At 43.8% G+C, this 14,846-nt stretch overlaps 1 protein-coding gene across 2 annotated transcripts in view; it reads right to left on the bottom strand.

The window, feature by feature from the left end:
• SHISAL1 (shisa like 1) overlaps positions 1-14,846 on the bottom strand; it is a 162,698-nt gene that overhangs the window by 15,281 nt on the left and 132,571 nt on the right. The window contains exon 5 of one of the 2 annotated variants that reach the window (XM_058191374.1): positions 10,045-10,480. The exons of the other annotated variant lie outside the window; for it this stretch is intronic. Coding sequence (XP_058047357.1) covers position 10,480 — 1 coding nt within the window. The 3' untranslated portion in view covers positions 10,045-10,479. Of the gene's footprint in view, positions 1-10,044; positions 10,481-14,846 lie in introns of those variants that run through there. 2 annotated transcript variants of the gene reach the window in all.

The following is a 14,846-nucleotide window of genomic DNA, read 5'->3' as shown; positions in this document are numbered from 1 at the left end:
TTGAGTGGAGATGCCTGTGCATCTTTCAAGTGGGTAGAAAACAGAGGTGAAATCCTCTCGGTTCTGACCGGGTCGTCCAATCCGGTAGCGATTTTGGCTGGTGGTTCGGAGAACTGGTAGCAATTGCGGTGCAAGGCTCTGCCCACCTGCCCGACTGTCATAACTTCCTGGTTTTAACCAAGAAGTAACATTTTTTGTACCCTTTGCGTATGTGCAGAGGGGTGTGCGTGCACATGTGATGCACATGGGCGAGTGAAGTGATCGCACACGCGCAGCGCGTACACTTCCCAACCAGTAAGGATGGTAAGTAGATTTCACCCCTGGTAGAAAGCAAGAAGAAAGGTGGGATTCATGAAGGGGAAGATCTTCTCGATGTGAGCCACACTTTTGGCTTTAAGAGCACTAGAATGGAACCCATTCCCCCTTCTGAATTCATTTTGGATGTGCATAAATGCTTCCCATACAAGCAGTTCCATGATCAAAAAAGAGGAAGCAGGATTATCGGGTCTGGTGATGGTTCCGCCCACGTTATGCATTTGTAAGTATCACAGGTGTTAACTTAAAAATGCAAAACTCTGCACTGAAGTAGAGCCAATTTTGGAAATAGAAATCGAGACCCAAAATGGGAAATATCAGGTTCAATACCCCACTGATGCAGAAACACTAAGTGCTTGTTCATTTCGAAATCCATATTCCTTTTGGGTGAAGACAAAATAAGCAGTCATTGATATGTTTATGCAGTGATTTTTCTAAGGCTTGGTGTGGTTCTTTTAAATGTGTTTTTCAACCTCTCTTTTTTTCCATAAAGTAGGAAATGTGTTCCTTACGCAGTAGGGAGATGGGGAACACATCCTTTATGAACTCTGGTGCTTTGGAGTAATGTAACGAGAGCAGTGGTGGGCTGCTGCCAGTTCGGACAAACCAGTAGTTGCGACCTGTGGCGCTATGCCGTCCTATTTAGCCACGATTTTTTTAAGCTGCATACAAGCATTTTCAGTGCTGGGAGAACCGGTTGTTAATTTATGTGCCACCAACCTCTGCACTGGAGTAAATGAACCTCAAAAACAGATAGGAAAAAAAAAAGAATAAACTAAAACATATGGAAATTGTAGCAAGTGGACTTTTTTTGTGGGGAGGGCGGTTTGAAGTGTCTCAGTGATTATCCAAGTAGCTTCTTCAGTCTCATTTCTCACCTAATCTGAATAGGCTATTTAGGTGGGGAGGCAGAGTTGTTAAATATAATTGCTTCTAAATCCTTCTCTTAGATGGCTCATTAAGTGTGACCTTTCTGGGGAACCTGTGATGTGGTCTTGATCTTCCTGGGAACTGTTGCAGGAGCAGCACAAAAACTGGGGGAAACCACACTCCTCACTCTAAGGGTACAGATAGTCCTCGACTTACAACAGTTTGTTTAGTGACTGGTCCAAGTTTCAAGGGCACTGAAAAATGTGACTTATGACCGTTTTCCACACTTACGACCGTTGCAGCATCCCTATGATCACGTGACCAAAACTCAGATGCTTGGCAACTGGCTCATATTTAGGGGGGTCATGTGATCACCTAGTGTGATCTTCTCACAAGCAAAATCAATGGGGAAGCCAGGTTCATTTAACAACTGGGTTGCTAATTTATCAACTGCAGTGATTCACTTAACAACAATGGCAAGAAAGGTTGTAAAATGGGGGCAAAACTCACTTAACCAACCAATTCAGATGATGATGATGATGATGATGATTTTATTTACACAAAATGACAGTATACATAGCAAACGAGATAACTATGATGGATTTCGTATCACAAATCACTAGTTGAACACTTCCCAAGCGTTTAGGACTGCGTGATGTATCGGCGAATTATGCGAACAGATCCCAGTAAGGTGGCCTTCTGCAGCTGACCAATGGTGATCTTGTCAGCTCCAATTGCTTTTAAGTGCTTGCCTAGGTCTTTAAGCACAGCTCCCAGTGTGCCGAGTACCACTGGAACCACCTGCACTGGTTTATGCCAGAGTCTCTGCAATTCGATTCTCAAATCTTGATATCTGGTGACTTTTTCAAGTTGTTTCTGGTCGATTCTGCTGTCACCAGGTATAGCAACATCGATTATCCACACTTTTTTCTTTTCCACAATTGTGATATCCAGGGTATTGTGTTGTTGCTGTTTAGGGTTGTTGTTGTTATCATTATTATTATTTACTTTATTCATTAAAGATGAAACTCAGTCAACTGAACATTCAAAAATGCACCACAAATACCATTGACTGGTGCTGATGGTTGATACGGATTGCTGCCAGCATCCTAGGTATCAACCAAATATCTTCTTAAGATGTATGATGTTCCAAGTAGCACAGTTTTTTGCAGTTCTGCTGGTATTATTGTAGGAAGCTGCAATTTGTTTATGTATCTTATAAAATTCTTGGACATGGTACTAAGTGCCCCAATGATAATGGGTATCACTGTTACATGTTTCATCCATAGCCGTGTAGTTTCTATGGTCAGGTTGCGATATTTCATGATTTTTTCCAGTTCTTTTGCTTCAACTCTGGCATCTCCTGGTACCACAATGTCAATAAATTGTACCTTTTGGTTTTTGACAACGGTGATATGTGTTGTGTTGTGTTCCAAGTGACGATCCATCTGTATTCGAAAGTCCCACAAGATCTTCACCTTCTCATTTTCTATAACTTTTTCCACTTTATGTTCCCATGACTTTTTGGGTACAGGTTAAGTCGTACTTTTTACATAATGACCGGTGGATTAATTTAGCAACTCGATCTTGTCTAGCTTTGTAATCAGTTTGTGTGATTTTGCTGCATTCACATATTAAATGTGAAATAGTTTCAACTTTGTTGTTGCAAAGTCGACAGCTTGGATTGTCAGTGGATTTTTGTATCTTTGCTTTCATGGCATTAGTTTGTAGTGCTTGTTCTTGAGCAGCGAGTATTAAACCTTCCGTTTCTTTCTTGATGGTTCCCATCTTAAGCCATGCCCATGCAAAGTTGATTATCATCATCATCACCAGAGACCAGAAAAAATAAAAACATTCAGTAAACATATAATTAAAAATTCTAGTATAAAATAATAAATAGCAATTAAAATCTATGATAAAATCCAGTCTGTCAATTATACATGGTCTAACTATACTAACATTGCAATCCATAAACTATGTGGCCCATTGTCAGTTTAATACTAAAAGGGAATAAGCAATGCAAAGGGTTTGCCACCTTTGTTGTATAAAATAGCGATGGTGGATTAGACACGTGTTTCCAATGTCTCCCCAGTGCTGCTGCGTAGATTCTAACCATCTGTGCTGTACTCTTTTGAGGACAATAATCTTCACATTTTGGACAGGTTTGAGAAAGGAGCTAAGGAATCCATTTATGCTAAAGTAGAAAAACTTTCCCTCAAGTAGAGGTGGAGTATTCAGATACAACCTGTCCCCACACTTAAAAATGACCCTTAACGATTATTTGCCTAGAGACTATTCATATTAGGTGAGAAATGAAGTCACCCTGAAGGCAGTGGTGAAATTAAAAAAAAAAATTCCTACCGGTTCTGTGGCGGTGGCTAGGTGGGTGGGTGGGTAGGGTCATGTGACTGATGGGCGTGGCCAACTTTGTTTTACTAAAAAGTTTTTTAAAAAGTTCCGATGATCAGCTGTGACAATCAGCTGTGCCTGTGATTGTCAGAACCTTTTTTAAAACCTTTTTAAAATCATTTTTTTACTACCGGTTTGGGCGAACTGGCCTGAACCGGTAGCATTTCACCTCTGCCTGAAGGACATATGTGGGGTCCCCCAACCAATTTGGCTCCGTCTGAAGAAGCTGCTTGGATAAGCAGTGAAATGTTTCAAACCAAATAGAAAAGAAATGTCCAGTTGGCATGACTCAACTTCCAGACAACTCTACCTGGATGACTGACAATCTTAATTGAAATAAAGTGAAATGTTGTCATAGAAAATGGGAATCTATCATCAAAACCACAGAAAAGTTTAGCTTAGGGTTAATAACAGGATTTGGTAATGCAATAAACTGAATCTCTTGAGCAAAACCTGGACTGTGAAGATGTTTTGTATTTTATGACAAAGTCAGCTAGCAGGATGGTTTTTATTTTCTGTGTCTTTTCAACAAGCAGGTATCCAAGCTGTGAATTTTCTTATGGTGGGAACACAGCTATAAACTTCTTAGCAGAAAACATACTGTCCTCTTTCTTCCAGGAATAATATGATCAGTTCCCATGATCCCAGGCTGCAAGTTGCTTTATTCGATCCTCTCCTCTCTCAGCACCAAATTTTTAGCTTTCCACTCTGTTGTGGCTTTGAAATAAATCACATTTATATTCGCCCACAATGGAGAGTTACAGCCCTTCAGTCACAACTGTTGAGCATCCAACTCCTGGGTTATAAATGTTTGAAGTGGCTTCACCAGAAGGCTTAATTCACTTAGATTCCTCAAATTCTTGCTAGGCTCCATGACCAGTGGAGGTATTCAAATAATTTAACAACTGGTTCTCTGCCTTAATGACCGGCTGGGTGGGCGTGGCCATGATGGATGTGGCCAGGGGGTGTGATAGGTAGCACTCAGCCTCCTGTATCCCCTGGGAGAAAAAAATGGGTCACGGGGGGGACGCACCGCCCCCGTGCCCCATTTTGGGCCTAGGAGGCCTCCCTGCACTTACCTGGGAGCCAAAGTGCGGTGCATGGGGACTCCTGGAAGGGGCGGGGCAGGGCCCGCCAGCAATTTAGCAACCGGTTCGCTCGAACTGGCCTGAACCAGTTGAATCCCACCACTGTACATGACTAAGGTTAGGTTATCCAGTAGGACAAAGTTATCTAGTGAGATGTAGCGGTGAAAAACTTGAAGGATTGGGGACCCCAGAGTCACATTTACCCTCAGCTGTGGAGATTCACTCAGTGACTAAGCCAGTCACTCTTTCTCTGTCCAACACACCTTAAAGGAATATTGTTGTGGACCTAAAATGGGTCTAGGACTTTTCGCCTCAAACTCTTGGCGGTGCCTGTTTCTCCACCAGGTTTTTGCCTCCATGTTATTACACACCGGCACTTTGGGCCACAACCCCTCCATCCCAGCCCCTTCGCCGCGGCCCATTCACCGCAGTAGAGTTTGCATCGGGCTTTTAGGCACACAGGACAGTTCGAAGCTCCAAACTGACAGAGCCTCCCTCTGAACTGCAGCCCCTGCTCTACTCCCAAAGCCCCTGAGCCCCTGCACCGATTGGCTGGCTTTGAACTGCCCTGTGCGCCCAAAAGTCTGATGTGAACTGCACTGCGACAAATGGGCCACGGCAAAGGGACTGGGACGAAGGGCCATGGCCCAAAGTGCCGAGGATTAATAATGCGGAGGCGAAACCCTGGTGGAGAAACAGGCAGCGCCAAGAGTTTGAGGCGAAAAGTCCCATTCCGACCTAAAACATAGGATGATCCCCATGGGAACCACCTTTAGGTCTAGGAGGAAAGGTAGGCTCAATAAACTGATAAATAACCATTACGGCTCTGCAAATCTTTTGAAGAGCACTCCACTTTGAAGGTCTGAGCAAGCACAACGCTCAAAGCTGCTCGCCATCTCATTTCTAAGAGCAAAGCAGAGACATCATTTTGTTTGGCTCTGCTCCACAGCCCTGAAAACTTCTAGCCAAGCTTTGGCAAATGAGGCCTTAGAAGGCCCTGCTCTCCTCTTCCGGCCAGCCTGCCAAAAGAAGCTGGAAAAGTTGCCCTGCTCACCTCTAAAGTGACTTTAGCATTGAAACAAAGAACATTAAATATTCAACACTATATTTGCCACCTCTCTATAGGCTAAGCTCTGAAATTGTTGCATCTCTTTACAAAATTGACTTCAACCTTCAAACCTTCAAGAGCCACGGTGGCACACTGGTTAGAGTGCAGTACTGCAGGCTACTTCTGCTGCCTACTGGCTGCCTGCAGTTTGGCAGATCGAATCTCACCAGGCTCAAGGTTGACTCAACCTTCCATCCTTCCGAGATGGATAAAATGAGGACCCAAATTGTTGGGGGCAATAGGCTGACTCTTTAAACCGCTTAGAGAGGGCTGTAAAACACTGTAAAGCGGTATATAAGTCTGCTGTTGCTATTGCTTTCTGAAGAGATGATTTCAAGCTGGCTTCTCTATGTACTTAAACTTGATGACTAGCAGATGCCGATGCCAATATCATGTGCTTGGATCTGCGTGTTGGAAAGGGTGAAATGTGAGCAATGAAAGCCTCGGATCCAGAGGTAGGTTTCAGCAGGTTCTGACTAGTTCTGGAGAACCGGTAGCGGAAATTTTGAGTAGTTCGGAGAACTGGTAAATTCCACCTCTTACTGGCCCCACCCCATCTATTCTCTGCCTCCTGAGTCCCGGCTGATCGGGAGGAAATGGGGATTTTGCAGTAGCCTTCCCCTGCCACGCCCACCAAGCCACACCTACCAAGCCATGCCACACCCACTAAGCCACACCCACAGAACCGGTAGTAAAAAAATTTGAAACCCACCACTGTTCGGATCATATGGAAGCTCCTTATCGAAACTGAGGCTGTTAATTAATGAATTAATCTTGTGACTTTCATGATGGTAGCAAAGAACGAAAGAAATGATGGATTACATATGGGCCAATGTGTAACATGGACAAGACAACAACTGACTGAAAAGTATTTATATTGGAAAGTTAAAAAAAGAGACAAAAAATTGACATATTATATAGAAGCAGGGACATCCCAAGGCTGTGTTACAGAAAACTCAATGTGGTGGCAGCCACTACATGATTAAAGATCCATGTCTTTTTTACACGCAGTGCATCTTGACCGTCTTAGAACATAGAATAATAGGTTTGGCAGGGACCTTGGAGGTCTTCTAGTCTTACCCCCTGCCCTTGCAGGAGATCCTATATTGCTTCAGACAATTGGCTGTCCAGTCTTGTCATGAGAACCTCCAGAGATGAAGCAGCCTCCCTTCCAGAGGGAGGCTTCTCTGCTTAATTATTCTGCCAGAAAATTTTCTTTAGATCTCTCTAATGATCTTCCACCTTCTTGTCTTTAGTTGTTTTTAGATTGGAATCATATCAGCTCTTTTCCAGTTCTCTGGTAGTTCCCTTGTGCCCTAGGAACTCTGAAAGATTATGTTTAGTGGTTCTGAGATCGTGTCTGTCAACTCCTTCAGAACTATGGGATGTACTATCTGGTCCTGGCAATTTGCACTCGTCTAGAGTGTATGGATTGCAGGGATGCTATTCAGCAGGTTCTGGAGTGGGGTGGGAATGGCGATTTTGCAATATCCTTCTCCCAGGAGTGGGAGGGAATGGGGATTTTGTAGTATCCTTCCCCTGAGGTGGGGTGGGAATGGGGATTTTGCAGTATCCTTCCCCTGGAGTGGGGTCAGAATGGGGATTTTGCAGTATCCTTCCCCTGGAGAGGGGTGGGAATGGGGATTTTGCAGTATCCTTCCCCTGGAGTGGGGTGGGAATGGGGATTTTGCAGTATCCTTCCCCTGCCACGCCCACCACACCACGCCCACAGAACCGGTAGTGAAAAAAATTGAATTCCACCATTGATGGATTGATGTTCATTTACCATGTTTTTGCCTATTTTGGCTTGCATTTCTATTCTGTCTCCTATGGTACTCGTGTGTGTGTGTGTGTTTGAAGATAGATGCAATGAATGAATGAAGTAGTTCTATTTTCTCCCTGCTACTCATCATCTCTTTACCATCTTCTCCCATTAACGGACCGATTGCTTCCTTGACATTTTTCCTTGTTTCTTATATGTTGAAAGAAACATTTAAAATTATTTTTGGCATTTGTTCATTCAGTTCATTCTGAGGCTTTGCTTTCCTGACTTCACCCTTTTGGTCTATTTGCTGGTATTCTGTTTTGGTTATCTGTCTTTCTTTCTATTTTTTTATATGGAGATTTTTATATATTCCATTTTTTATATTTTTTCTCTCTCAGTTTGCCGGGTTTTTTTAATGCAACCTTGCTGGCTTTGTCAGGGGTCACTTGTTTTTCTTTCTCTGTGGCATTAGGTTAAATTGTGCTTGTATAATCACATTTTTCAGAGTTTCCCAAGCATCTAGAGTGGTTTTCCCCTTTAGGATTTTTATCCATATAATCCTTCCTAAACTCTTTCTTGTTGAAATCAGCTCTCTTAAACCTAAGAAAGTAGTTTGTTCTATTACTTGTGCCTGTATTATGGTGAATTCCAGTGTGACGTGGTCATTCTCCCCAAACTTCAATCCCTTTTATCATTTCATCTCCGTCAGTAAGAATTCAGTCCAGTGTAGCTGACTGTCTAGTTCCCTCCTCTATCTTTTGTATGACAAAGTTGTCACCTAGGTTCATCAGGAACTTGTTGGAGCTCCCATCTGGTACAGTTTGTCTTGCAATTGATATCAGGATACTTAAAAATCCCCCAATACTACTGTGGTGTGTTCCTGGCATTAGCTAACTGATTAGCAAAAATCAGTTCATCTATTTCCTCTGTTTGTTCGGTGTCCTGTAGCATACCGTGTTTCCCCGAAAATAAGACAGGGTTTTATTTTATTTTGACCCCCTGAAATAAGCGTTTGGCCTTATTTTCAGGGAGGTCTTATTACTTTTGAGGTGCAGGAGGCAGCGAACGTGGTCACCTCATGGCTTCTGCTACTCATCAGCTGTTTGCCCCTGAGGCTGTGCACACGCTTCCAGCCATGCTTCCCAGGACTCTGTGCCATGCCATCGGCGCAGCCACACGGCTGCAACCGGATGTCCTGTCGCTGCTGTTGCCTCCCTGTTCTTTGCTAATGGCTTTTGTGGCGGACATTAGTGTGCCAGAAGGGGCGTGGTGGCTAGGGTTGCGGGAGCGGCCGTTAGGTAAGGGCATGTGGGGTGCGTGGGGCTTGTCCCTCCTCCCTATCCCTCTTCCGGCCTTGCCTCCTCACCTTGTGTTGTTTGCGCAGCAAGCAAAAGAGGAAATGGCGGGGATCGGCTGCGCACGCGTTTAAATATTTTTGGGGGAGGGCTTATTTTTGCACATGCGCTCAAAAGCCTGATTGGGCTTATTATCCGGAAAGGTCTTATTTTCAGGGAAACGGGTATATCCATTGGTGGGATTCAGCTGGTTTGCACCTATTCGGGAGAACCAGTTGTTAATTTTCTAAACAGTTCAGAGAACTGGTTGTTGGAAAAAATCTTATTTTGTTTTTTTCCACTTTACAGGGCTAATCCTGTAAGGAAGGCAGGAAGGAAACATTCTGGTGTTGTTTGTAGCCTAATCTTTATTGCCCTGCTTATAGAAACTGCCTCTCTGGTTAATCCTTATTACATTGTAACAGCTAAGGCGGAGCGCCCATTGACGTGAGTGATGTTGAGTTGGCCACACCCACACGGTCACATGACCACTGAGCCATGCCTATCTAGCTGGTCTTTTGGGCAGAGAACCGGTTGTTAAATTATTTGAATCCCACCACTGGGTACATCTATTGCAATGTCATTCTTTTTTCCTTTTATATTAAGGCATATGCATTCAAAGAGGCTTTCCTCCTTGGTTTTACATATTTTTTTCTGTAGAGGTATAATGATTTCTTACTATCCATTAGCAGCCTGGGGAGCTGTCAGCGGAATCGGACTGCGATGAGCCTGTTCCTAATGCCCGCATGTGACGAGCTGCCAGAAGGCAGGAGCAGCTCAAGCAGAGAGGTCACCTCGGGAGTAGGGCCAAGAGATAATTGGCCCCTCCCATAAGGTTTAAAAGGAGATCAGCACCGGTATCTCAGTTTGCCGTTGCAGCTGCGCTCTTTGCTCTGTTCTCTGCTCTTGATGTTTATCAGAAAAGACCTTGGCAGTTATCCAGATTGAACCAGGCTTGAGATAACCAAAGACTGTTTGTGAAGCCTTTGTTTCATTTTGAGTTACCCGGCGCTAGGAATGGATTAATTCCCAGCTGTTTGAATAAAGTGTATTTTTACTAAGGACTGCATTTGTTGCTACCTGCTCGAGTCTGGGTCACAACACTTGCATATAAAGCAGCTTCACCTCCTCTTTCGTTAGGGTGGAGTTTTATTTGAACAATTATATCCTTCCAGGAGTACATTCCAATCATGAGCTTCATCCCATCAAGTTTTGATAATGGCAATTATGTCATGTCTGCCCTCATATACTGTTACTTCAAGTTTGTTCCTCAAACATATAGACATCTTGAGTTCTTTATGGAAGACCCTGGCTTTGTTTCCTAAATCTCCTGTTTTATTCTTGAGACACTCCAAAAGTGTCTCCATACGGGAGCCCAAACTATTACGAAAGAATGTTTCTATTCTGACAACAAATGGTCAGCTGAGGAAAACACACTCTGGAGGCTTATCCTAAAGGTGTATTTTGGTGATCTGCCATTTAATCGCTGCAAGTTGGCATCTGAGAATCTCTTTAAAGTTCATCTTCTACCCCAGTGATTTTATCAGGATTAATGAGACTTCTCCACAAAAGCTGATTTTCATCTTGCAATCTACAAAGAAAGCAAAAATAAAACCTTTCACGTGTCTTGACCGGCCAGGAGAATGCGTACAACATCTACAGATGGCTACTGTGGAAATCTCTCTCTCTCTCTCTCTCTCTCTTTTAGTGGTGGTTTTTAAGCAGATTGTTTCCCTTACAGAATCTATTCCTCTAGAGCTGAGATGGAAGAGGCATAAAAAAAAAAATCTTCCTAAAATAGGAGACCTTGTTACCAGCCCACCTTGTCAACACTTTCCCCTGTGTGGGAACGGACAAATTAAGCGATTGGTGCGATCTCCCTCACATGGGCAGAGGGTTTTAAGCCACCTGAAGTGAATATGGCTTGAAACACCTCTTAGCAAAGAGAAAAGGCAGCCATTAATTCTCTTAATGATAGCCCCCATGTATCAAATGCTTGCTGCCTGCGAGGGTCTCCTCATGGGAATCCTCTTTCCAACAGAAAATTGGCGGCAAAGGTCTCAGGCAAAAGTCCCGTACAGAGTTTCCTGTTACCCAAGTTCTGCCAACTCTAGGTTCTTTTCAGTCAATAAGTGGGTTTCACAATATCACTATATTTATCATATTTTTCGGAGTATAAGACGCACCTTAGTTTTGGGAGAGGAAAATAAGAAAAAAAAAATCTGCCTCTGCCTACCAGCATCCATCGGTATTCATCTGGCTAGCGTCCTTAGCAAACAACCTGGTCAGCTTCAGCACATTAGCCTGATTCAGCGGGAGCAGCTGATTGGCGGGTGGATCGCCTCCTGGAATACCCCCAATCAGCTGTTCCCAGAGGTGAACCTTAGCGACAGGTTTGCTGGTTGTTGGGGCAGATACACAGCTTCAAAAATGCAGCCGATCACTCCTGTGAGTGCAGCAGGGGGAGTGCGGAACCGGTCCGACAAGGCAGCCATTTTGGCCTTTGCGCCTAGCTTTTTCACCCTCCGAAAGCTCTGTTTGAAAGTGTTCTGTTTCCCTCCCCCCAATACTCCCAGCAAAGAGTCAGTCAAAGGCCTTCTTTTCTAATTTATTTACATAGATAAATGTCCTGGCCACGTCTACCCATGGGCCTGCCAAGTTTCTGGAGATAACGAGGAAATTATAGATAAGGTCAGAATTACTCACGAATATATTCTTCCCTCCATTGATACAGTTTGCCTGCGCAAATTCATTGCTTTGTCCAAGACAAAAAACCAGGAAGTCCCGCCTTCTATTTATAGTCTCTGCAGATGTCACTGCATGACAATCATTCCTTGGCTTTATCCCAACGCTGCTTCTGCTGCGCACGCCAGTCACGCCTGCGCAGCCTTGCATCACTCCAAAACTGTTCTTGGGGCGTTGCCAAATCAGAAGAAGGCTCAAGAGAATCAGGCCTTGCCGGCCCCTCCTCCTCCCTTTGAGTGGGTGCCAGGGAGGGAGAGGGCCCAAGAGAAGCAGGGCTTGCCAGGTCTTCTCCCTCACTTTCTGAATCATCCGAGTCCAGGAGTCCGGGTCCAGGAACCTGGGTCACAACAGAGAGGCTGCCTTTGCAGTCTCCAAAAGCTCCGTTTGAGAGTCTGTCTTTGCAGTCTCCAAAAGCTCCGTTTGAGAGGCTGCCTTTGGAAAGGGAAGCTCCTTTGCAAATGGAGCTTTTGGAGGCTGCAAAGGCAACCTCTCAAATGGAGCTTTTGGAGGCTGTTTGAGAGGCTCTCAGTTGAGAGGCTGCTTTTGCAGCCTCCGAAAGCTCCATTTGAGAGGACGCGTGGAGGCCAAAGGGTGGGGGCCGGCGGGTGGGCGGGGCTACATTTGGTGTATAAGACGCACCCAAATTTTCACCCTCTTTTAGGGGGGCAAAAAGTGCATCTTATACTCAGAAAAATACGGTATTTTGTTTATCTTTCATATTTCTAAACTTTCTATCTCCCTCAGAGAGAGACTCTATATGCATCCATGGCATCTATGTACCTGCTAGAAGCCACCCTCCCAATGAGGAAGGAGCCAGGACAACTCCCTCCTTCCACCTCAATTTAAATTATAGTCAATTAAATTACATGTAAATATTCCATTTATAAATTTAATTGATTCATTCGCCTGCCTTTACCGGTCATTCTCTTTTACACGCATGCTACTCTTACCATAGAAACACCTCAATTGCCTAGTGGAGATGACCATATCCCTTTAACAAACAAATAATAAATCAATACCCTCCTTTTAACAACCTCCCCAAAACAAACAAAATGAACAAGATTGAAATGGAGGATGCAAGGCTTGGGTCTCTGAAGATTAGTTTGAAGATGAGCTGCTGGTTGGGGTGGCTGTCTGCCTGGTTGATTTAACCCTTTAGGTAATGCCTTCTCAGGCCACTTAGTTTTTCCCTATTTTTATTCTTTTTCTCCCCTTCTCAGCTGGATAAATTAACCAGGCAAATACATGACATCTGTAGCCTCTAGTATTTTGTGCCAATTCCTTAATTTTTGAGAGCTTCTAAGATGATCCCCAAATTCACAGGGGGTGTGTGGGGGAACAAGTAAGGCCGGTGAATAGCGCAGGCTGGTAAAAGCCTGTTATTAAGAACACAAAGCCTGCAATTACTGCAGGTTCGAGCCCGGCCCAAGGTTGACTCAGCCTTCCATCCTTTATAAGGTAGGTAAAATGAGGACCCAGATTGTTGGGGGGGCAATAAGTTGACTTTGTAAAAAAAAAATATACAAATAGAATGAGACTATTGCCTTATACACTGTAAGCCGCCCTGAGTCTTCGGAGAAGGGCGGGGTATAAATGTAAACCAAAAAAAAAAAAAAAAAAAAAGGATGGTTGCATTACATGCAGCTTGGATAAAAATGATTGCCAGAGACTTGGCATCTATTAGCTCTGGCCTTCATTTGCAGGGCCATTTGCATGTTAGTCTCAGACCTGAAAGCTCCTGGAGAAGCAGATGTTGGGAGAGAACATTAAGACTTCCTCAAAAGAAAGCTGTCCTCAGTTTTGTCTGTGACAATTCTAGTTCTTGGCTCTGCTGGTTTATTATCTACAATGGTACAGAAATTGAACTTAACTTTCAGAAATTTGCTCTCTTTATGCTTCAGCCATTGGTGGGACTGGGTGATTTTAAGGTTTAGCAGATGCTTAGAGGAGAAATCACCATAGAGCAAGACATGGATCAGAGGTGAGATTCACTTACCTTCCCTACTGGTTTGCAAATGTGAGCGGCCGCGTGCTCCAGAGGTGGGTTTCAGCAGGTTCTGACCAGTTCTGGACAACCGGCAGCGAAAATTTTGAGTAGTTCGGAGAACCGGTAGTAAAAATTCTGACTGGCCCCTCCCCCATCAATTCTCTGCCTCCCAAGTCCCAGCTGATTGGGAGGAAATGGGGATTTTGCAGTAACCTTCCCCTGGATTGGGGAGGGAATGGAGATTTTACAGTATCCTTCCCCTGCCACGCCCACGAAGCCATGCCATGCCCACCAAGCCATGCCCACAGAACCGGTAGTAAAAAAAATCGAAACCCACCACTGGTGTGCTCGCTTCTCTCGTACGTGCCTCCCCTGAGCACAACCTTCCGTGCATGCTGTTTTTTTGTGCATTATGTCCGGGTGGGTGGGCAGAGCCTCCCACAGTCATCACTACCGGTTTGTCTGAACCGGACAGAACCGGCCGAATCCCACCTCTGACATGGATGCTTTATTCTGAGACTAGAAGCTAAGTGTATTGATATTTGATTTTACGTTGTGGAAAGTTACCTAACAGAATCTTGTTTCATATCACACGGCTCTCAAATGGTTTCCAAACTGGAGAGAAAGAAATGCTATAATTAGCAACTCTACTTACTGCTGGAATTATGCTACAGCTTCAAAGTCAAAATTATGGTTGTTGAACTTAATTATTCTTCCTTCTTCCACTGTAAAACGTTAGTACCAAGGAACCAGGAACACATGATACATGCCAGAATTCCCAGCTGGAATAATATTTTGATTATAGATATTTTTCCTGCAAATAAATACAATGGCCTGCTCCAAACAAAAATAATCTTAGCAATTCCAGACACCTTTGTTTTTGGAGCTTCTTGGGCAAGAGCAGCCCATAATGTACTTGCAGATGAAATGAAAGATGAAAACTATTTGCAAACATGAACTGCAAAAGACTTCCTGCTTTAAGTGAGTTTCCGCTAGGAATCTAAAACCTACAATGACAGAAATTCAATTACATTTAGATAAGCTTTTCATCTTCATTGCAAAAAAAAGTTAGCAGGCCCAAGCCTCTCAAGGTAATTTCATATCTGCAAAAATAAACTTAAGCTTGGAAGTATTTAGTCTGTAATAGGAAGTAAAATGTGGATATTGTATCGAAAGTCCTTAACTTATGACCACAATTGACCCCAACATTTCTGCTGCTAAATGA

Source organism: Ahaetulla prasina, chromosome 7 (assembly GCF_028640845.1).
Source record: "Ahaetulla prasina isolate Xishuangbanna chromosome 7, ASM2864084v1, whole genome shotgun sequence".
NCBI classification, from domain to species: Eukaryota; Metazoa; Chordata; class Lepidosauria; order Squamata; family Colubridae; genus Ahaetulla; species Ahaetulla prasina.
Note: the sequence above shows the minus strand (reverse complement) of the source record. Positions and strands in the feature narration are given on the sequence as shown.